This window comes from Mytilus galloprovincialis, chromosome 1 (genome assembly GCF_965363235.1).
Source record: "Mytilus galloprovincialis chromosome 1, xbMytGall1.hap1.1, whole genome shotgun sequence".
NCBI lineage: Eukaryota > Metazoa > Mollusca > Bivalvia > Mytilida > Mytilidae > Mytilus > Mytilus galloprovincialis.
Genome location: NC_134838.1, coordinates 62311083 through 62335608, shown reverse-complemented (window position 1 = coordinate 62335608; position 24526 = coordinate 62311083). Strand labels below are relative to the sequence as shown.

The window sequence follows — 24526 nt, the reverse complement described above, 5'->3', positions numbered from 1 at the left end:
GCATATCATAAACGAATAAAAATTTACAAAAATTACAAAATTTATGAAAATTGTTAAAAATGACTATAAAGGGCAATAACTCCTTAAGGGGTTAATTGACCATTTTGATCAGGTTGACTTATTTGTAGGTCTTACTTTGCTGTACATTATTGCTGTTTACAGTTTATCTCTATCTATAATAATAATATTCAAGATAATAACCAAAAGCTGCAAAATTTTCTGAAAATTACCAATTGCGGGGCAGCAACCCAATAACGGGTTGCCTGATTGGTCTGAAAATTTCAGGGCAGATAAACTTTAACCAAACTTACAAATTTATCCTCGTCAGATTTGCTTTAATTATTGCTTTGGTTTCTGAGATTTTACAAGCTTCAGGAGAAGATTTTTGTAAACATTGACGACGATGACGGACGACAGACGCCAAGTCATACCTGTCAACCTGTGACGATGAAAATGCAGGTCATGACCTGCATTGAAGAATCAAATCTCAGGTCATAACGCGTACGAACTTTTTCGAGCTGAATTTCAGTATTTATGGTACATTTTCTTATAATGTATATCAAAGCTCCCAAAACATCAATGCATGTTCACTTGGTCAAGTCATTTTAAATCTTATTTATTATTATTTCATTACACTTTTGAAGAATTTTTTTAACTTGTGTATCACAGTCTTATGTCCTTTACTTTTGTCATCATCTAAAATTTATTTTTCAAATGTATTTTTAAAATCAGTCTACTAGCCTTTAATCATACCATGTAGAGGTATTACATGAATGAACATTTATCTCTCAATTGATAAGGAAATTAGACTATGATAAAAAGTAAAAACACAAAAATACTGAACTCCGAGGAAAATTCAAAAAGGAAAATCAAAAATCAAAAGGCAAAAATATAGTAATACAGTTAAAGGAAGTATAAATGTAAAAAATAATTTACAACTTTTTTTTTTAAATTGTATAAAGGTATAAAAATAATGAAAAGTTATTTTTCAATATGTATTTGAATTTTATATTATTATGATTTAATCTTTTTCACCCATAAAACGTAAATATAAGGAATAATTTTGAATGGTGACAAATAAGGGGAAGTAACTCTTAGTTGAAATATCTTTGTAAAACAACAGGGCAATTTATTTACGACCTAAAGCTAAGGTAATTGGTGTTAATCAACAGTGTGTTTGACACCAAAGCTGTCAAGTGAAGCCATGCACTTAATGGGTCACTTAATTTGACAGTTTACATTATAAAGCTAGATGAACTGCATGTTCATGGAAGAATTACGAATTTGCCGGTATTTCAAAGGAATATTACTTATGTCATGAAAATCAATCTCAAGGCTAAGAAATACGGGTGAAATCGGGTCATTTTCGGAATTTCCGGGTCATTTCAATGACCCGGCGGGTGATCCGGGTGATCCCTCAGAATTGTGAAAATCTCGGGTCACACCCGCAGAATCCGGGTCAGTTGACAGGTATGCCAAGTGATGAGAAAAGCTATCGGGACCTTTGGGCCAGGTGAGCTAAAAATTAAAAAAAAAAACCACTCTCATTTTAATGTCTTTCTACTATAAACATGTCACAAAATTGACTTGAATTCTTACAAAACCAAAATGTAGACTTGCTGTTGTAAAATTAGCCACCAATAAAGTTCATGCATTAGAAATGATAATTACAGCAGAAAAGGAAGAAACAAGCTGTTAAACAAATAATAAGAAGTTTTTCTTGTCAAAGACTGCAGTTTCCTGATTGGTATGTGTTTTGCAGACAATATGTAAATTCCTTACAATCATGGTGACAGACAACTATAATTTTAGAAAAAAATGTTTTGTATCTAAGAAGTTTAAATATTTGTAAATAACTTAACTTCAATATTAACAGCATTTTCTTAGAAACAACTGATTTACCTACTTTTTACAGACTTTAAAAGTACATAGAATAATAATAACCTCAACAAACAGGAACTGTGCTAATAAATTCTAAACATATTTAAATGAAAAACAATATAATAATAAACTTTAAATACAGATAATTCTTATTTAAAACTAGAGGAAATTACAAAGACACCCACATTCATTGTTGATGAAGAATTCAATTTCAATCCTAAAAGTGCACAACAGTGGATATTATTAGCATAAAATCTACATTTCTATAATACCCTCATTTCAATTATTAATAAGCTGCAAAATAATTTAGTCAAAATCCATGGAAATTACTTAAACAGGAAAGTACAAGGAAATCAAATGTACTTAAATATGAAAGTACAAGGAAATCTTATACTGCTGTCAACCGACAAAACTTTTTTCACATTTTTCTTGATCATTTGATAATGTCAGAGAATCCAGGAGTTAAGCTAACCTTTGAGTTAAGCCTACTTCTGCTGCCATTTATGGAACAAAATCCTATGAAATATGGCAATGTGTTGTCAATACTGATTACAATCAAGTCATTTACAACCGATTAAAGTCAGTCATCAGACTGTTCCCAAATATGTAGACATCTCTTTATATAATGAAACTGATGTGCTAGACAGGAAATAACAGTAATGACTGGTAACCACTAAGCTTCTTGGCAAAGCTGACAGAAAAAATGTACAAAAAACTGCTTTTTCTAAATATGTCTTCATAAAATAGCACTCTCTTCCTACAAAATCACATAGTCTAATTACATGTAATTTGTCAATTTTAAAAGTACTGAAAATTATGTTTAATTTTCACTATAAACAATTGGCAAATAATAATAAGGACATGTAGTATAGCTGCCAATGAGACAAATATCCACAAAAGACCAACATTACAATAATGTAAACAACTAAAGTGGAATGTTTGGCCTTCAACCATGATCAAAAACCCCACACTGTTTTAGTGATCTGTCAAAGGTTGAAAGAAACTTGAGATAAATAAGAGAAATAAAAGCACACATATTACAAAGAATGTCAAATTGTTGTGAATCCCCAGGGCAATACAAAACAGAAAACAACTTATAAGGAAAAGCTACTAACACTCAAGTCAGTAAGGCATGGAGATTTATAAACCAACAAAATACTAACATGTATTTAGTTATAAAAATACAAATAAAATTTTGAAATAATGGGTTTCTAAGAAAACTGGTGAATTCTGTGTATAGAATGCTTTTAAAGGTTAATTTAAAGTAAGATTAACCAATGAAGTCATAAATTAACATTATTACAATCCTCCTACGAATATTGTCAGTCATTTTCTTATTAAATTTTGTTTACCACTGGGCATATACATCTTTTTAAATGAATGTCTACCATATTTCATATTATCAATTGAACAATTTATGTTTCAGGCGTTGTCAAGAATCTGTTTCAGCTGTATCCTACTCACTTAAATCATCAATGAAAATGTTAAGATGCCCATTATCTAGTTAATATAATCACTCCACTGAAAAAATAATCATCACCTTCAAATATCAAGGACTCTTTAAATGGCCACAAGCAACTGTAAACAATACTGTAAAATGCATTCATCTTACTTTAATGTATCAAAACTTGCTTATGCTAGGATAAACAAAACAACATGAAGGAGGAGTGAGGGAGGAGGAGGTGGTGATTTATCTTTTTCACAAATTTGATTTGAAAAAGTGTTTTTTCCAGCCATAGTTTTGCCAAAACTGTTTCAACATTTTCCTATATCTCTTCTGTGACTTGAATATAAGTGTTGATCTTGACTTATCCAAAATGTTAACTTGCACTCAGCAACATCAATGGTGCCTCATGTGGAGCAGTTCCTTTTTACACTTCCTGAGCACATGATATCCTCCCCAAGTTGGTTGTGTTTCATGTTGCTCAGTTATAAATATGTATTGTTTTGTGGAAAGTTAATTGTTTGTCTTTTCATCATTTTCCCTTTTGGCCATTGTATTGTCTGTTTAACATCACTATGAATATTTATATGTCCCAATGGTAAATTCTATTAACAAATGTAGTTGTCTTTTAATCATAAAACAATATAAAATAACCAATACAGCTTTTTATGGGGTCATGTTAAACCATGAAAAAACTGTCAATGACATGTGACCTATCCATATATTGTAAAACATATGGATTAAACAGCCCTTCTACCAGCTATAAATGCCATCTATGTAGCATACCTATGTCCTGCATTTCGTCACAATTTCTCCAGCAAACAACAGATGAATAATCTACTTGAGCTTGTTACTTCACATTGCACTTAACTCTAAAGTAGTCCTGATACATTGAGGTTTTATTACACCAAACTTCCAACTTATATGGCAGTCTTTAAAAATTCAATATGCTAAAATAATCTAAGAAAAATATTACAAAGCACCTTAAAAGTGTCAAGTCAACAGAAATCAACATGTCATCTTGAATTGCTAACAATCAAGTAACTAAGATATAGCCAAACTCTTAAGTATTCCGTACAGCAGTATTTTAGAGTTCCTATCTTGTAGCAACCAGAAAAGTCAAAAGTTGGAAATTAATATTTTACTGTTACAATAATCAACAGGAAGAATATGTTTACAGAATTCTAGAATTAAATTCAAGAAACTGAACTTATACAATGTAACAATTCAACAGTCATGAACAACCCGTTTAATAAGCCCACTATAAACATGGAAAAAAGTTTCAATGTTAGTCTAAATGATAGCATGCATTCAGTTCGATGTTCTTTAAAAATAGCTCATGGAACTTCACAGACATTTTAATATATAAGAACTTAATATAGGTATGAAAAAAGGTATTTACCGACATATGTGATGTAATATAAGCTGCATTACATTTACTAATAATGATAATGGATGTGGCTAAGTCTTACACTGTTGGACCATAGATCATACTTAGGTGAGCAAATGGACTGTGTAGGCAGCTTTTTGAAGTAATGAAGGGGATTTATAGTTTGTCAGTTTGATCATTAATACTTGTGTGTGTCATTGTGATCGAATTTAGAAATAGCAATTCTAATGCAACAACGTTTGTAACGTTCATTTTGATTGGATAACGTCACTTTCTTACATGGCATCAATTGACAATTGATGCTATGGGACGTACGCGTAAGCGCAGACGGCATATGACATATTTTAAATACATGTTTTAACGTTGTTTTCTGTCAGTTTCATTAGAATGGAGATAACAATATTGTATTTTAAGCTCCGACGGCATCAATTTGGGATTTGATGGTCGCAAATACCCGTTTACTGTCTCCGCTAACGCGTCGCCAGTAAACTTTATTTGCGACCATCAAATCCCCAATTGATGCCGTCGGAGCTTAAAATACAATACAGTTATCTCCTAAATCCTACAGGAATGATCTTTGGATAGTGGATGCATCATGTTTGGTGAAGAAAGTTCACACTACAGAAGGTGAACCTGACTTTAATTGAGATTTGGATTTGAATGTTATCAATATAAACTGTGATAAACTTACCGTTTTTTGTAACTCTGTTTTTACAGATGGCAACATGTGTGTTAAGGACACAATATACAACTGATGCTAAAATGAAAGAGGATAATTAAATTAAGAATATATCTGCATGCAAGGATTGAAATTAAATCTACATACATAATGATAACACAAATATACAAGAATATGTGTCCGCTGAGAACCATGCTGCTTTTGTACTATCATGTGTCCATGTGTACTGTGAACGGTGAAATATGGGCAATGCAGCATAAAATTTTCAAGCACCTGTGATCACACCCAGTTTTTGTTTTGATTAGAGTTGCTTAGCTTTAAGCTATCTATGTTGTGTTTTTATTACAGTTGTTTGTTTTTGGTTATTTTTTCTTTTTTATTGCCCTGGTGTTGTCAGTTTGTTTTCAATTGACGAGTTCAGCTATTTCATTGGTATCTTTCGGCTCTCTCTTAAAGTTCTCTCAAACTTAACCTATGTACTAAGTTTTAAAGTTGATCTGACCATAACTTATGGTAAGCTACCTTATCCAAAAACTATAACCTTAAAGTTCTAATTCCACACTTTCAAAAATCATGTTCAGTTATTACCATGCAATTCGGAAAAATCTGTTAATGGGTTCGTGTTGTTTATTCTTTGGTTTTCTATGTTGTGTCGTGTGTGCTGTTGTTTGTTTGTCTTTTTCGTTTTTAGCCATGGCGTTGTCAGTTGTTTTGGATTTATGAGTTTGACTGTCCCTTTGGTATCTTTCGTCCCTCTTGTATATAATTTAAAAAGTTTTCATCAAAATTAATTTGTATACTAAGTTTTAAATTGATGTGACCACAACTATGTATGGTAAAGTACCATTAAACCACTTAGAGAGTTAAAGGTTTAAATCAAAATGATAACTCTTCTAGCAGTAAGAGCAGTCAACTTTATCATGTTTTGTTTCATTCTGTTTTAGTGGTACTTCTTATCTACCATAAAGTAGTATAGACTCTTTAATTGTTCATACATACTTTTCTTTTTATGGACGTAACTCTTCTTTTGTTGCAGCCAGGTCAAGTAGATATGATTCCCCATTTGACCATCAAAGCCACTTCAGTTTAATTAGGTAATTAGCTCGTCAGCATCATCAAACAAAAATAGCAAACATCTTCGCACAAAGGGACTCATTCTATGTCATAATTTCAAAACTTCAATCACTGTGATACAATATAAATCTCTCTGATGACCTTTTTGTCAATTAATGTTTTATTAGATAAGACTGTTTTGTAATTAGATTTTTTAAGATTGAAAGAAGCTTGCATGCAATAACAGCGTGTGAATGAACTTTTATTTTCTTTAACTAGGTCTATATTTTCTATGATAATATCCAAAGAAAGAAGAAATAAAGACATAAAAGGATTATGCATAGATTTTCAAAAGTAACAGAATTAGCTGTATGTTCAAAGGTATAACTTTGTTCACACTATAAAATTCTTGGTACACATTATTTTACATCTGCTTGCAGACTGGTAACTTTCTAGATAAAAGCGAGATAAAAATGAGCATATAAATTTCACCATGTTAGTTTGTTACTAATTTTATCTAAAAATCAAGCAGTTCATGCAAATATCTGTAAGGCAGTGTCTATGAATTAAAGAATCAAACAGTTCACTAAACTATGTGTCAAATATCTGATGAAGTGTCTTCAAAAAATCTTATTTAATATTTTAGAAAAATAAATTCAAAAATTAGATAAGATGATTTTTTAAATTTGATGGAACAATTGAGAAAGAAAAAACTGTTTTACTAAAAATGCTGAAAAAAAGGTTGCTGTTAAGATGAGCAAAGACAAACTTTTGAATATTATATTGCTTTAAAAATGTTCTTCCTGTGGTCACAATAGGTTTTTAATTTAAAAAGCAACAAATGCCACTGAATAAAAGAGATGTCTTGACTCTTGGGTAGGTTTAAAACTAATATAACCTAGATACCAACCCTATTTTTTCAGCTAGTAAGCAGGAAACAAGTAATTTCTTTTTTTGACCAACTATATATAAAAATATGATTTGATTTATCATATAAAGTCATTGCTCTCTTAAGTTTTTATGGAGCCATTTTTTCTGTTTACTACGAGAAAAAAGTAATATAATAAATATAATAATGCCTGCTAGACAATCTCCGTCATTTATTATCTTCTAAAAATAATTGGGAAAGATATTTTTTTTGGCTTTGTTATATAAAAGTTATTGACAAAATATAAGTAAAACTAGATATATTCAAAAAAATTCCTTCAGTAATGCTTATAAATTATATTTTATCTTGATAAATGAATCATATGTATGTCTTTTCTTACTACATATAAATAACTTTGTACATTTGATCATTTTATTTCACTCGATTTCACAACTTCATTAAATCTCTGCATCAAAATATTATTTTCAGTTTAATGTCCACCCACTTAATTTTTTGCAGAAGCCAAAAAGAGGACATTTCTGATCTGTTGACTGATTCATCACCAAATTTTTATTGTTGTATAAACACCTTCTCATCATTCTTGTTTACATTTTGTCTACAAGAAAATTATTCTAATTTCAGACATTATAGTATTATTTACATCATTATCAAACTGGTGCTTAAATATCCAAAATTATTAAACTAATCTTGACAGAGTTAGATACACCTATGTTTAATATTTTTTAATGGTAGGTAGGGTAAAAGTTTTATTTTGAAATCTTGTAGGATGTTATGCTATTCACTTATGAACTCTTTTTTTTCTTTGTGATTATTATTCCAAATTAATTTTCTAATGGCATTTCTATATTTTTTTTATTATCATTCTTGTAGCTGTATAGTATTAATGTGACTCAACTTCTATGTTCTTCCACTATTTAGTTAAAGATCATTAAACAGGCTAGTATTTGAACTTGGAATTATTTTCAATTATGGAATTTGCATAATTTCTTGTGTTTAAAATTTTTAATAAATTCCATGTTTATTTGGTATTATAATCTTTTGAGCAGTTAATAACACTTTCCATACAATGTATTTTGGTTAGATAGTGTTGTGCATGGCACAGTACATTCTATTGAAAATATACTATTTTCTTTGTAATAGAAAGTGTTGTGCGCAGCACAGAACATTTCAGTACAGAATAAACATGGAATTTATTAAAAATTTCAATAACAAAAAATCAAGCAAATTGCATAATTAAAAATAGTTCCAAGTTCAAATAATAGCTTGTTATTAGCAAAATTTATAAAGGTTTTTTTTTTTTTAAATTTTGCTATTCCAGACTCTCTTCCTACTTAAAGGTGCTGGATATTATCTGTGTTGAAGTCCCATTGGTGGCCCTTGGCTGTTTTCTGCTCTTAATGGTCAGGTTGTTGTCACTTTGACAAAATTCCCTGTTTCCTTTGTCAATTTTATTGCATTTTTTAAAGACATTTAAATAGCTGACAGATGACATCATCTAGTTCTGTTTAAAATCGAAATAATCTAAATGTTAACTTTCTAATCCACTTGGTCCCTAACTGACAATTTTACTTCATCTATTTTTTGTCACGTTTTCTGATCCTATGTACTGAAGCCATTAGATGCCTACACTATGACTACAAACATTAACCACCTACAACTTTTACGAAGCACATGATTCTAGAATAATCTAGTATAATACCTTAAACTATTCCTTATGTAAATCAAATTTCAAAAAATTTTAAAATAGTAATAGCCATAAAGATGTCCAATTATGATATATAATATTTATATTTATATTAGGATTTACATGATTAAAAGCAATATAAGTCATTAGACATGAATGTTCAACCTGCAGCCTTATAATAGAAAATGCATTGCTTGGAATTCCATTTGGTATTAGGGACATACACTGGCAATAATTCACAGTTTAAAAATGTAGTTTTTATGGCCAAACTGAGAAATTCATCACATATATTGTGTTCAATTGGAAAAAAAGCATTTAATAACCAAAATGACAGATGCTGATTACAAAATAAAATTCAAACTCAAATTCCTAAAACGTCAGACCATTGAAATAAGTTAGTATATTTGTACTGTAAATGATTTACAGTACATGTTTGTTAGCCAATATTTCAAAAAACACCTCCAGATCTGCAGGCATTACAAAAAATTCCCTAACATCTCAATTTTCAAGAGATTTTCCTTGTTCAATGGCATCCAGTACCAGTGGAGGATCTAGAAATTTTCATAAGAGAGGGCCCACTGGCTGCCTAAGAAGGGGCCCACTCCCGTCAAACTTCAGTGATTCCCTATATAATCAAAAAGCCCCCTGGGCCCATCCCCCTAAATCCGCCTCTGAGTACAGTAAATAAGTAAAGTTAATGATGATTAAAATCAGTAGCATGCATGAAAAATCCATCAAATACCAAAAGTACATTTCCCTTCACTCTCTGATTTTTATAACTTAATACAGCCATGCAGTAGTTAACCGAAATAGGTTGTAGACCTTCAAGAATAAACTGAGAAACTTAGATTATTTCAAACCAGTTTTATTACTTAAAAAAAAAGATTTTGTCACGACAGTGTCCTTTAGAGGAATTTCGCTGATAGAGGTATTCTTCTTCCGGCAATAATAATAGGACTATGGAGAATTTATATAATCAAGACAAACTGATGTTTTTTCTTTAAATTATCAAGTTTGATATCTAATAATGTTACCCTTGAGAGAAATCATTCTTTATAATTTTCAGATTGAAATTGACCATATCCTCCTTGTAACCTTTCTTCTTCTGAATTTACATCGATTACAATCTCAGAATATTTGTGTTCTACATGAAAACTTCTACCAAAGGATACATTGCGGTAAATTAATGGCATTTCACTAAAGTTCAAATAGATATTAAATGTGAAAAAGAAATGTTTCTTCATAAAGACTAACAGTAAAAATGAGTTTAATCTTAGAAAAGCAACAAGAATCAATTTAACTTAGGGTTATTAATGAAAGGTTAATTTGAAAAAAAAACATCTTCATCACATTTATAATTGTAAGAATAACATTTTCACAGAATTAATATTGAACAAAAAAAGTGCTGCTTTGTTTTCCCTCCCACAATGTTTTTTTCTTTAACTCTTTGGTAATAAAATTAAATATCAATTCAAAATTATTAATATGTTTTTGTTATTTTTTGTACATTTTACAATCAAATTGTGACTTTTTCTACCATAATAAAAAAAAAAAGCAAATCTATGATTTATAATAGTGTGATTCAACAGCTTTAGGTTATTTCCCCAATAAATTGCAGTATCAAAAAAGTTGAATTATTATATGAAAGGCGAGGTTGACATTTTCAATATGTAAAAAAATTTAATTGAATTCCAGGACAAAAAAATAACCTTATTGTTCAGCTGCAATCTGTTTGTTGGAATTAAAAATTAATAAAATTGTATGGATACAAAACTTAATGTGAATTGAAGAAAACAAATTTCTTTTAGGTGGCAATTAGCAGCATGTTACACACAATAAATTATTTCAAAATCTTTAATGTACTTTTACATCGAAAAGTGCATCAACAGATTAGAATTTGATTTTGAGATAAATGAGATTGCTTAACATAGGATTAACAACATGATGTATATTTCCAGACTGATAAAGACAAAATAAATAATACACAGACAATTTGGCAGTGTTTTTTCTTTTCTGTCACAGACTTTGATTATCTATTTACTTTCTATTCTTAAATTAAGAAATTGCATGTTTTTTTCTTTTCTGTCACAGACTTTGAATATCTATTTACTTTCTATTCTTAAATTAAGAAATTGCATGTTAAACAAATCTCTCCATGAAATCAATTTAAGATTTTAAATGAAAATTTCTTTACCTTCATCACAATATTGGTAAAATATAAGTAGCACTCATAAAGCCATATTTTGGCAATTTAAGTCATTAACTAATGAACCAAAAACCCTCAAGAACCTTCTGACTAAGAAACATTCATATGCTTAAATTAGGCTTTAGGGAAAATGTAATGGGCCAGATGAACTAACCAGTACAAATTAAATGGAGGGTATTAATTACTGTTTACTACCTTAAGTTGAAATTTCAGAAAGATGCTATACATAATTAGAGATAAGGCACAAGGACTGACAAATTCAAAATATATTTCATCTCTAATACAGGAAGACACATTTTAAGTCCAAAATAATTTTATATAAAGGACCAAACTAAACTATCGTGTGCTTTTAAGAGTGTGAAAAAAAAACACGGTCGAAATATAATTTTGCAAGTTGAAATTTTATTTCTAATTTTCAACATTCTTTTCTATTTTAGTCAGGATACTGATATAACTGACATTAAAAATGTACAAAAACAAACAGATTATCTGTTTATCCATTTTAACCAGCAATGACGACGTGATAACAATATACGACTGCAAAAAATTTGGCGGTCATATAAAAAATACATATCACTCTTACCATATTTATCAAAATAAAATTGATTTTTGACCTTTACAAATATGTAAAAAAAAAAATGAACGAAACATAATTGGTCAATTTGGTTCATGCTACTTCATTAAGGGATGGTTATTACAGTAGAAAGTAGGACCATTATCTGTCTCTATTGTCTTCCCACTAAGAAACCTTTCAATGTTTCACAGACAATCGTACATGAGTTCAGAAATATCAAACCATTCTCCTAAGTATTCTATTAAAAACATCACGTAGAAACTTAATCAGATTTATAACTCAGAGAGCATCGTTCCAGATATCATGTCTTTTGTTATACTATGACTTCATCACAACATTCTTATTTGTTCTCTTTCCGGAAGTTGGAAGTTTTTTGTGGCGAATGAATTGTTGAAGCTTCCATAATGATATAAATAGAATTGACAACTTACAGGAAAATTGGTAACACATGAATGATATCTGTTATAAAGAATCATCAGTGTAAATAATACTAACATGTAATCGTTTAAATATGTGACAGGTCAATGTGCCTGATTCATGTCAGGAACTGTCTCAGTGTGGGTGTTGTTGTTTCTTGATATTATTATTTTCCATTCAGGAATTTTCTGCTGAACAATGATATTCTATATCAAAGCACTGCCCTTTTAGTAGATCCAATATTGTGAAATGAAATTTCATTATATTGGACCTGACATTTGATCCTCAGGTTTCAAGTTTGACCAGGGTCTTTAGTGGACGAGTGGTCTAAGTAGTTGAACTACTAGCTGGTCAACAATGAGGTAATGTGTTTTTGCTCCACTGGTCACAGGTCTGTTGGGCAATCTAAATTGACTAGGATTGTCAGTTTTCCTACTGAAGGTCTATGGTTCTCTCCAGGCACTTAAGCTTCTTCCACTAATACAAACTGACATCCAGCCCACAAGTGCCAAAAATTGTGTTTATTACCATTCAGTTAATCAATCAATCAAGTTTGACCTAATGATATCTTGGTAAGTTTCTAAAACTTTGAAAGGACAATATCATGGATCAGTATTACACTTAATTCAATATATGTTTTTCTTGAGTGACTTAGGCATTGGCATGAATTGGCTAAAATTGAAGACCTAATGTTGACCCATAGATTCCATTTCTTTTGTTTTATTATGTTGCTGGGTTGCTGTGTCATCAAACTTTATCCAACACTTTAATCTATTTAGTTTTTAAGTAGCATGATTTCTTAAAGTTTACAAGGTGATAAAAAAAAAATTGTCGCTTCAAATCAGAGTAGATATGTTAATCAAGAACTTATCTTTACTTCCCTGTTAAAAGATTTGCAGTCATCTCAAATATTTGAGGACAAAAGCACAAATTATATTGAAACAATGATAAACTAATGAAATAAGTAAGCTTATTGAATTTTCAAGGACATCACAATGAACCTATTTATCTAGAGGGAACTCATTCTTTTCAATATAATACCGTCATACCGAAGGGATTAAAACACAGTAATGATTTTATATCTATACAGATGAAGGCAATCCTTTGAAACAGATTCCTGGCAATAATTTTGACTTGTCTTTAGAAAAAATATATTTGTTTATACTGAAATTATACTTTTTTTTAAATCATTATTTCTCAGTATAGATATTAAAAGGCATTTTCATAGATAAAGCTCATCCATTATAAAAGATTTGTAACAATAATTTTGACCATTCTTTTAGGGCAAAAGTAGATAATCAGAAATTTTCATATTTTTTTAAATTCAAAAGGTTTTTCAGTACAGATATTAAGAGACAGCGATGATTTTATACCTTTAAAGATTAAAAGAGATTCCAGACAATAGTTTGGACTTGTCTTTGACAGAAATAGTTTTTTATACTGACTTAATGCTTTTGGAGTCAAGGTTTTTCAGAGCATTGATATATTCTATACTTGTGAATTCTCTTTAGTTTTTATTTCAATGACAGGCAATAATTAAAACTCTTTAACAAACTTGATTATAACATTGGAAATTACATTTTTATGGTAAAATTTCCTCCAAAAGTGATCAACCCTGATCAACGTTGATATCAGTTACACATCATATATATATTTTGTATCCTACTTTTATGACTTCTTCCTGGTACAATTTGTTTTCTATGGAAATTAATCAGATCTGATATATCCAGACGACTGAAATGATTTTAATCCTAATTGGAATCCTTGAAACTATTGTAGGACAGCAAATTAAAACTTGCATAACCTATTTGATGGTAAAAAAGGCATACACACTTTTATGATGAAGCGAAAAATCTAAAAAGATAAATTATACCTTTATAAAAATCTGATCAAACAATTCCAAAAAAATATACATGTATTTACTTTAAATATCAATTCTGAGAAGATGTATGAGCAATTGATCTTCAACTAAATAACTGATATCATTTCTCAATACATCCCACTTTAGGTATGAATTTAAAAAAAATTCTATCTGGCTAGTATGATACATTTATTATTCTAAGCAATGAAATAAATATATCAGTAATAGATGGAGAATCAAAATAATTTTTGTAATTATTTGGTGTATAAAGTACTTTATTTATGGATATGTCTAAAACTGGTTACCTGCTTATAGGTGGTATAAAAAACTACTATTACCATTTATAGTAATAAATTTGATCAATGGATCAAATATCACAAGTTCTAGACAAAAGGGGAATAACTCAATACTACAAAAGTGTTTTCTTATATCTTATTTTTTTGTATGAACATTGGTTACATTATAAGAATTTGTGAAAAATATTGAAATAAAATGAGGAATTGTTTATCCTAGACAGTTAATTTACACTGCTAAATACTCTAATCTTATAAATATCTGTATTTAAACAGATTGACTGCTGGGTCATACATTTGAAACAATCTTATTCCAAAAATATCTTAAATATAACATAAATTATGTGTCAGAGCACCAAAAGGATAAAGTGAATTTTAAAAATACTGGACACATCTTGTGATTTATTTGCAGCAAGCTTCTTTTATCTCTTACTTTGAAAAATACAAACATATTCTAAATATAAGTTAATTTATCTTAGAATACTAAGGATAAAGTATCTTTTTAAAATTCTAGACACAGCTGTTCAACAATACACGAATATACTCTTTATGGTTTTACTTTTGACTAAATGACGTAATCAGTTTTATAATAAATAACTGACTGGCCTTTTGTATATCACACCAGTAAAACAACACAAAAGAAAAACCATAAGATTGAGTATTTTCCTGTCAAAATTGTTGAGTTAAAAACTTCTACCTGGAAGTAATACACTCATTTAAACTTTATCAAACAGTGTAAATATATTAACACAACAGTCAAACAGTGTAAATATATTAACACAACAGTCAGACTATTTTAAAACTTTTTTAAATTCAACACAAGTGAATTTGAAATCTAAGGTTGTGAAACACCATTGTATTTATCATATTTAATCACATTGATAAAATACAACATGATAAACAAATAACTTACCATATTTCTCTCCTCTAAACATTTAAGACATGGAGACAACAGGTCACTGTAATTAAACGCTTTCTGAAAGTAAAATAAACCAGAAAATGTCCATAGTACACGTATGCCCAACTCACACTATCATTTTCTATGTTCAGTGTACCATGAAATTGGAGTCAAAACTCTAATTTGGCATTAAATTAGAACGATCATATCATAGGGAACATGTGAACTAAGTTTCAAGTGGATTGGACTTCAACTTTATCAAAAACTACCTTGACCAATAACTTTAACAGATGGATGAACGGTACGACGGACGAACAGACAGACGAACAAACAGACACAGACACAGACAGAAAAACATAATGCCGAACAATGGGGCATAAAAAAAAACAGATATTGTGTACTGGAATCATGCTGCGATTTAACTAATTTTTTAAAATGACTCAAAAAAATGTTCCAGCTTGAAGCATCTGTATGATTGAAGCAGACAGAAATGTGGGTTAGGCATTTTCACATAATAAGAGAGAAAATATGGAAGTTTAGGCTATCTTTTGAAGTCTTCCCTAGCCCAAACTTTAAAACTGGCTCAATATTATTTTTTTCGAACCCAGAATTAAATTGGTACTGAAATGGAAACAAAGACCATGTCTTTGAACCATACTGTAATAATATTAATTAAATGATTTCTAGCTTACTAGGGATTATTTAATATCTCACACTTTCTTAGCTTCTGTATACCAGGAATAGTAGATGTCAATTCCTATCTGTCCCTAATAAGGGTTATAAAATACAAACTGATCTCTAATCAGGTAAAAATCATTTATCAGGCAGTTGTCTTCTCTGTTAAAATTGTTTTACCTTTAAACATGCCATAGCCTTTTAAACATTGATTAACAGTAGAGGTTTGCTCATTGTTGAAGGCCTTAAGTTGTTTTTATCCTTGTTTTTTGGTATTTTCACATTTTTATCTGCTGCTAGCCTTTTGAAGCTTACTTTGCATTAAGGATTTTTCTCCTTGTTGAATGGTAATGGGTTTCTTATAGTTCTTTTCATGGCTGTTCTTTGGTTTGTAGTGTATATTCATCATCTTTTTTTCATTATGTTTTACAATTTTTTTTTGGATTATACTTCCCTAATCCATGACCACTAGAGCTATGAAATACTAACCTTGAGGTCATACACTGTAATACCTATCTCATCATGTTTATCAACAGTCTCATAAACTTGTTTTAAATTCTGTCTATGAAGAGGGTCAAAACTTTCCCATTCTGAATTAATATCCAACTAAAATAATAAGAACGAGAATCATATCTATGATCACATGGTAAATTATTTACTGGCAGTTACAAAAAGACTTTGCATTTTCATTGTACTATTTCGATTTTTCTAGGCATGAAATTTGTTCCATTAATGAAAAATCTGAATCTGGATTTTTTTCCCGGTTAATGAAAAATCAGTCAAATTAAAGGTTGTTCTGTATTCAATGGTTCATGAGAGTGTGTAACCATAGTAATAAGGACTCTAAAATTTCAATGGACACTCATTTTCAAACTGGCTTGATACAAAAATAAAAATAAGCAGTTATGGAAGCAAAATTGAAATTCAGTCTAAAAAAAAAGCCAGATAATTTTAATGTGTTACAAGTTGAAAGGAACCGTATTTGGAACCGTAAATACTTTCTATTCTCCTTCTTTTTTTTTCCACTATGGTCAATATTTCAATTTTTCATAAAACATTATCTTGACACATGTCTATGAGAAACTGAAAAAGCCATGGAAAAAAAAACTGTGGTCCAGAGGATACGAAGATCCTGCTTCTTTATTAGTCACCTGATATATTTGAATTGACTTTTTTTATAATATGAATAGAACTTACCGTCTGTATAATAAACTGTCTTGCTTTTTTGTAATTTCGGTATGCAAATGTTGAAATTAAAATAGCAACACTATAACATAAGTTTTGCAAATATTCAAAGTCAATGAACCATGACTGAAGGTACATGACTAAACAATCTCCATGGAAATGAGATAAGTCAATGCTAATACAACTGCATACCAAATACCATTGACTTTTCTTAAGTAGTTCCCTTTAAACAAACCTAAACACAAACTAATACATGTCAAAAATTTCAAAGTCATTAAACAATAACTGAGGGTCAGGGTACAATAATCTCCATGAAAATGAGATGTGCCAATGCTAATACAACTGCATACCAAATATCATTGACCTACCACTAATGGTTCCCCATAAACCAATCTTACCACAAACTGATACATGAAAACTTAAGCAAAAGTTTCAAAGTCAATTGGCCATGACTGAGGTTGTGGGGCCAAACAATCTCCATGGATAGAGATATGCCAATGATTATACAACTGCATACCAAATATCATTTACTTATCACTATTGGTAACCCATAAACTGACCTTATCACAAACTAATACATGAAAACTAAGCAAGTTTCAAAGACAATAGACCATGACTGAGGGGGCGGGGCCAAATAATTTCCATGGAAATGAGATATGCCAGTGCTTATACAACTGCATGCCAATCATCTTTGACTTACCAGTAGTGGTTCACCATAAACTAGACCTAATCACAAACTAATATATTGTAGAGGCTGCCGCCATAAACAGCATACATATGTCTCACTTTTTGACTCTGTTTAGCGAGAGAAAAAATTGGTCAACACAGAAGTGGTGTCTGTTCTAATGTTTCCTATATAAAAATATGGATGTGGTATGATTGATATACTAACTTGAAATGGTAAAGTCCTTGTTAATCTTTTCAAGACTTCAGACACTTTACTTGGTGATAAAGTTAAATCAGGGTACCCTGTATCAACCTCTGGTTTCTTCGTCTTAAGTTTTTTCCTTTGTCTGGAGTGACTTATACTACTTGGTGGAATGATGGGAAGGTCATGTGACTTGTTAGCTTCCTCTACTGGTATATGTTCTAATCTACACTCCTGGTTTGACCTATCACCAGAAACATCTAATCCTATTCTTAGAAGACATCTGTTGATAACAAAATTGTCCTGAACATTATACACTTTCAGTTTATGTGCACCCTCATCCCTTGATCTTTTCATAGTAATTAATGCCCTTGATGCTTGAGAACTACGCTCAGTGGTTATCTCCCTTTTTTCTGCTTCCTCATACTCCATTATACTCTGGTTCCCTATTGAACATCTAGAAATGAGATCTACAGCCTTGACACTGCCTATACTGGTTCCACCCTTTTTATCTGCTTCAGCTTTCCTCTTACTGATCAATGATTCTGTGATAGAGGATGAATCTGACATGTCCTCACCTAGTTCTGTTTCATCATCAGTATCCTCTACTGGGTATAGTCCTCTATTAAAATGCTGTTTCAGAGATGGGTCTAAAATGACAATGTCCCTTGGAATTCTTGTCTGGAAAACTAACTGAAAAATGAAAGAAAATTATATAAATCATTTATTTTTTGCTAATGATTCATGCAAATTTTTCAATATGCAAGTACATATTTTCACAAAGGTTATCCCTATCAAACTTTATAAACAAAATTTTAAATTCAATTTGTTTCTATATGGAGCTTTCAAGAATTTGAAATAAATCAAGAATGTGTCTTTGGTCTTTGAGCCACAGATTCCCCCCTGCTTGTAAATATGCATGAGTCAACTTTCAGATACAGATGCAGAATTCACATTCTTTGTTTATAAGCATTGTTTATAAGTTTCATAACACTTGATTGAGGCAAACTGAAGTTGGAGAACAGAAATGACATATCTTTACATTTATAAAGGGCATAATTCATACCCGATTTTGAACTTGATCTGTGTTTTGTGGTGATCAACATTGTGTATAAGTTTTGTAACTTTGGTTGTGACAAACTAAAGCAAGGGAAAAGAAACACTGTTACTGAATAAATTTCAGGCAAATGATTACTCCTGGCTGCTAAAATTGAACACCTAGTTTACCTTTCCAAGAGCATATAAACCAATATAACATGCACAGTAGCCTCCCTTTGACAAATCATTTATTTCCAATTTCCCAGTTGGACCTGCTGCCTTTTGGAATGCCATTAGTTGGTTAAGGCATTCTACACTTTCTTCAAATATAATGGATGGGAAACGGGATTGAAATCTGTATGTGTACCTGGAAAAGACATTACATTTTAACTAATGACTACAGTTTATAGGGTCAGTTCTAATCTCTGTATCTATGATAGAATTATTCTCAACAGTTCTAGAACAGTTTTAGCTAAGAACACATTTACCCTATGAACTGTCAGAATAAGTTTTAGGATAGAACTGTCTAACACTGTTTAAAGGTAGAACTGTCAGGACTAATGTTCTATAATCTCTATGAAACTATTGCAAATATTGTGTGCTAATCATGTGTTTTTTGTATAACCAATGAAAGATGATTTATTTTATGCATACATAAACCAATTAAACACAATTTTTTTTCATTTAAAGACTGCTTCATTCAGTCTGCACAATCCAGTAGATATACACAATAATAAACATATTTTACTTACTTTTGAGACAGTTTGACTCCTTGAACACCTGTATCAATGACCTTGGCATCTGCATTTTTCTGAAATGTAAGTAAATGTCAAAATAGTTAATATCCCTTATATCTTGCTGAAGCATTTACAGAATTATCTTTTCAGTTGGACACCTCTTAAGATTAAGAACACAACTAATGCATTGTTCCTCTACCACTCAATATGATCTTTTCCAAATTACTTTACTGCATCTTTAGGCCTGATCCATAAAATTATTGTCTGAAGATAGGAAAGGAATTCAACCCCCACCCACCCGACATATTTTGTTTCAGTAACTTTGCAGACATCAAATAGACATACATTATAAATGACCATGGCCAAAAATAAAACTTTCCTTCCCACCTTTCCACATTCTTTCATCTGAAAATTGGTTGAGTCCTTTTATTTTGGTCTTTTTTTATGTCCACTTTAATATTATACTGCAAGAAAGATCAGTTTTAGAGGACAAATGAATGCAGGAATTTGTAAAATGTATTTAAAACTTTCTTAGACTTGAAGAGCCCTTTAGAGATGGACATAATGTAAAGACATATGTCTATAATTAAAGACTGTATGTTGACCTTTAGATATCGCTTCGGTTTAATATATGTCCTTAAGTTGCAGTTACGTTAATATTCACCCAACATCTCCGTTTATCTGTTAGAGTGCCAGATCAAGATTTCATTTCTCTAACTAGTCCATGATGATCTTCCAATTACCAAAGTATTAGCAGTGATAAAAGCTTTTTAAAAAAGTTATAGCTAACTATAGAGTATTGATTTTGCTCATTGTTAAAGGCAGTACAGCGACTAATAGTGGCTTACATCCACTCATTTGATTTCTGGTGGGTAGTTGTCTCATTGCCAATCATACTACATCCCTGTATTTTAACAATCCCAAGAGGTTCACTATTGCTTTGTTGGGATACATCCCATACCTTTCTATAACAATGTGGAGTGAGAGTAGATAACACACATATCTAAGTTGTTACCTTTATCCTAACAATTAGTCCATTGCCCCTCATTTTATTGAGTGTCTGCTCCAATAGTTTGTCTGGATACTGACTCAGAAGCTGATACATCTCATGCGATCTGCCTTGTTTATCATTCAGGGAAACGAAGCTCTGAAATACAGTTCAATAACATCAAAATATTTCATGATTCTCATCTCATCTTTTTTCTTTATTTCTTGTTTCTTTTTCATCTTTAATTTCACAGGGAAACATGTCAATACTAGCATAAATTTTACAAATAATTTTGGTAAATTTTAAACAGATATATTATATTAAGGAGGGGTATTTGCGAAAAATACAAGTCGAGAGAATGTTAAATTTCACGATCGGTAAGGCGAGGGAAAATCATTCTCAAGACTGGTATTTTTCGCAAATAGCCCTCAAGAACGTGCTATATCTGTTTAATTACACCGAATGTTAACTTTCGAAAGCATTGATGGTCATGACCTTACAAGCGTCCAGTTGGATAGAGTATTTTTTGGCAAATACCACAGCAGAGAGGGTAAAAAAGGCATATCCTTTTTGCATATACCTCGGCGGTGTTAAAAAATGAAAGATATTCATTTGATAACAGTAATATGGTGAAAAATACACTGGCTATCAACCAATCAAAACCCAGGATTCTTACATAAGGTGTAATTATCTGTTTAATACTATTTCACTGCAGGTAAATTTGTCATCTTGAATCAAATAACTGACAAAATTCCATGAACTGATTAATCTAAGATAGCAAAATGAAATTGCAATATGTTTTCTTTTACAAGCAAGATCATACATAAGATATAAACTTACATGAAATATATTCCGTAGAACACTTGATAGAATATCTGACTTGTTGCATGGATCAGAGAACACAACAGTTTTAAGGGAAGGATTAACCACACTGATGGTAAACTTCTTCAGAGAATCTACAGTTTCTGGGAGAGCACATTCTTTCACATCAGCACTCCTGCAAATATATTAGACAACCATGGAAGTGTTGTAACTAAGTGATTAAAGGGTTATGAACCTCTGACAAATACATTAAAATACCTTTTAAAAAAAGAGCATTTTATACAAATAGTGTCAATATGTTTTTCATTCATCATCATCATCTTTAACCCTAATTAATGCATTCTCAATTCCAGTAATTGGTAGAGTAAAGTTAATTTTTGGGTCAGTGATACTTCTCAACAGATATATCCCAACAAACCAAAGGATAATAAGTTACCCTGCATTGAATGGAATATAGATCCCACTTCTTCAGTCAGACAGACATGTGACAGAGTTGTCAAGCCATAAATATCATATTTGAGTTGATTTCATTTGTCTTTGAGGTTCAGTAAATGTTCCATGTTTTCAACAGCATTAAATTAAATCGTTGTTTATACAACTTGTACAATTTAATCCTTTGTCAGTATTTTACTTTTAATCAACCAGGGTTTGTCTTAAACTAGTAGTTGATCACCAGGTAATTGCCTATTATCTTTAATTTATTGTTGTATATACAGTTTAAAAACCTACGGCTGATTTTACCTAATTTACGTCCTCATTTAACCTTTTGACACAACAGGAAACTTTGGGTTTTTTCAGGCTTTTTCCATATCAATTTCCAGTTTCTCTGACTTTTTCTCTGTCCCCATCTATTTTGTAAACAAAAATGTGTACTGAAAAATTTATGAGGTTGACATTTTCAAAAAGCAGATTTCAAATTTTAACGGGAGGGACGGAAGAGGGTTTGAAAAGCGGGAGATTTTGACTCCCGCCGGAAGAATCACATGTATGTTCAGTGCATTAGGCAAAACCTAAAAATAAGAATAAATTTACATTACATCTACTAGTTTACTTACGCAAATTTCTTTATAAGTACGTCAACCACTTCTTTGTATACCCTTATTGTCTCATCACTGCCTTGGGTATATTTAATATTCATATATGACTTTACTTTCTGAAAAAGAAAATAAGCGAATTCCCTGATAGCAGAATATACCAATTTATAAAATATAAAATATAATGAACATAAATAGTGTCTTGTAGTAAAAATCATGGTTAATATTATCTGCAAGGTGCATCATGATCTTGTTTGACCTGAACAACATGGTTAAAAGGGTAAAGCATGCATTATTTTGTACTTTTTGACAAGATCCTTCCAAATATTTCATTATCAACATTTCAAATTATTTTATTTCCAATTTATTATTTATCTTCCCAGGGCACTGGTGGTAAGCGGATGGTCGTAACTAAAAGTTACGACCATCTGAATATGGGAGACAACTCTAGGGATAAGCTTTTCTTTTCCGATTTTCGTGCAGTAAAAGGTTCATTTGAGTCAAACCGCTTGTGTCATATACCCATATCGTGAGTGCGTTGTTTTTGAAACCAAATTTGACGCATAAAATCATTCCAATTTTCGTAAAATAGTCATTCAAAAATTCGAGCATGATGGTCGTAACTTTAACTTGTGATGGTCGTAATGTCAACTATAGTATCTTGGATGATGGTCGTAACCGACAAAAGATGGTCGTAACTTTGAAAGATGACCGTAACTCAAGTATTTAGACGAACTTTTATCAAATTATTTTAATAGTACTGTGCACATGCATAACCATGTTAATAAACTCAGTTGTTATATAAAGTTTACTACAAAAAATATTATTTCATTTGTTACTCTGATAATGGTATGCAGAAATTAAGTTAAAGAATTATCAAACATACATTTTTGATATGTTCCAAACGACCATCATTTAGGAGAAACATTGAAAACTCGCATTAAGCCAAATAGTATGTTAGGGTTGAGTATTAATATATTTTTTACTGTACGTTAAGGCATAAAATTGTTGAATATTTGCTTTCAGATTTTTTTATTTACGACTTTTTATAACCTGCAATCATGTCGGCAGATGAAATTATTGAACGTACAATTTTGAACAATCTTCTTTAATTTTTAATCAGATATTGCAGTTTTTATAAACCATTGGCTTTCAAATATTCGGCTTTTGGTGAATCATGATTAATGAAAATCCACAAATGCCTGGTGTTTTTAACGTGTTGTCTTTATTTTTTATCGATTGCATGACGATCTTGCGGTATATCATTGATATTTGTTCAAAGTATTGGTTTAGAATAAAAAAAAACTTAATCCATGGTGTCGCAATGAACATTGTGTTAACCTAGAAAGTATGAATAAGGTTGGTATATATTTTACAATGCTACACGCGTTGAATTTAAGAGTAAGATCAAATATTAGTAGTTTATAGACAGGCTTGTAGCCAGGATAATATTACAAGGTAGAACTAAATGTACTGCGGCAAATATTACATACATATGCAGGTAAATATTTTACAATGCTACACGCTTTGAATTTAAGAATAAGATCAAATATTAGTAGTTTATAGCCAGTCTTGTAGCTAGGATAATATTACAAGGTAGAACTAAATGTACTGCGGCAACTATCACATACATATGCAGGTTGAAAATAATGTTCATGTTATATGTTTATATTGTATGAATGTACTCAGATTTCAAAGACCAGTTGAAGTATCTTTTAAATATTATCCTGGCTACAACCTATGTCTGAATACTGTTTGCTGAAATTCAAAAAAATACATTATCATCAGCATATAGTAAACAATGTAAATTGCTAACCCTTTGATATTCTTTAGAAAGAAGATTAAGGATTCATACTGTGAAGGTTTTTTTTTACTCGTGTAGTAATTTTGACTCTAAATATGGCTCCTCT

General features: G+C 30.8%; 1 protein-coding gene across 2 annotated transcripts in view; it reads right to left on the bottom strand.

Moving 5' to 3' along the window:
* Positions 1–24526, bottom strand: part of LOC143080684 (general transcription factor 3C polypeptide 1-like) — a 264959-nt gene that overhangs the window by 202506 nt on the left and 37927 nt on the right. For both annotated transcript variants that reach the window (XM_076256672.1, XM_076256681.1), the window contains exons 30-37: positions 22638–22735; positions 21601–21757; positions 20788–20919; positions 19788–19846; positions 19225–19402; positions 18022–18690; positions 16434–16550; positions 15285–15347 (exon numbers count right to left, since the gene is read on the bottom strand). In XM_076256672.1, coding sequence (XP_076112787.1) covers positions 15285–15347; positions 16434–16550; positions 18022–18690; positions 19225–19402; positions 19788–19846; positions 20788–20919; positions 21601–21757; positions 22638–22735 — 1473 coding nt within the window. The remainder of the gene's footprint in view (positions 1–15284; positions 15348–16433; positions 16551–18021; positions 18691–19224; positions 19403–19787; positions 19847–20787; positions 20920–21600; positions 21758–22637; positions 22736–24526) is intronic.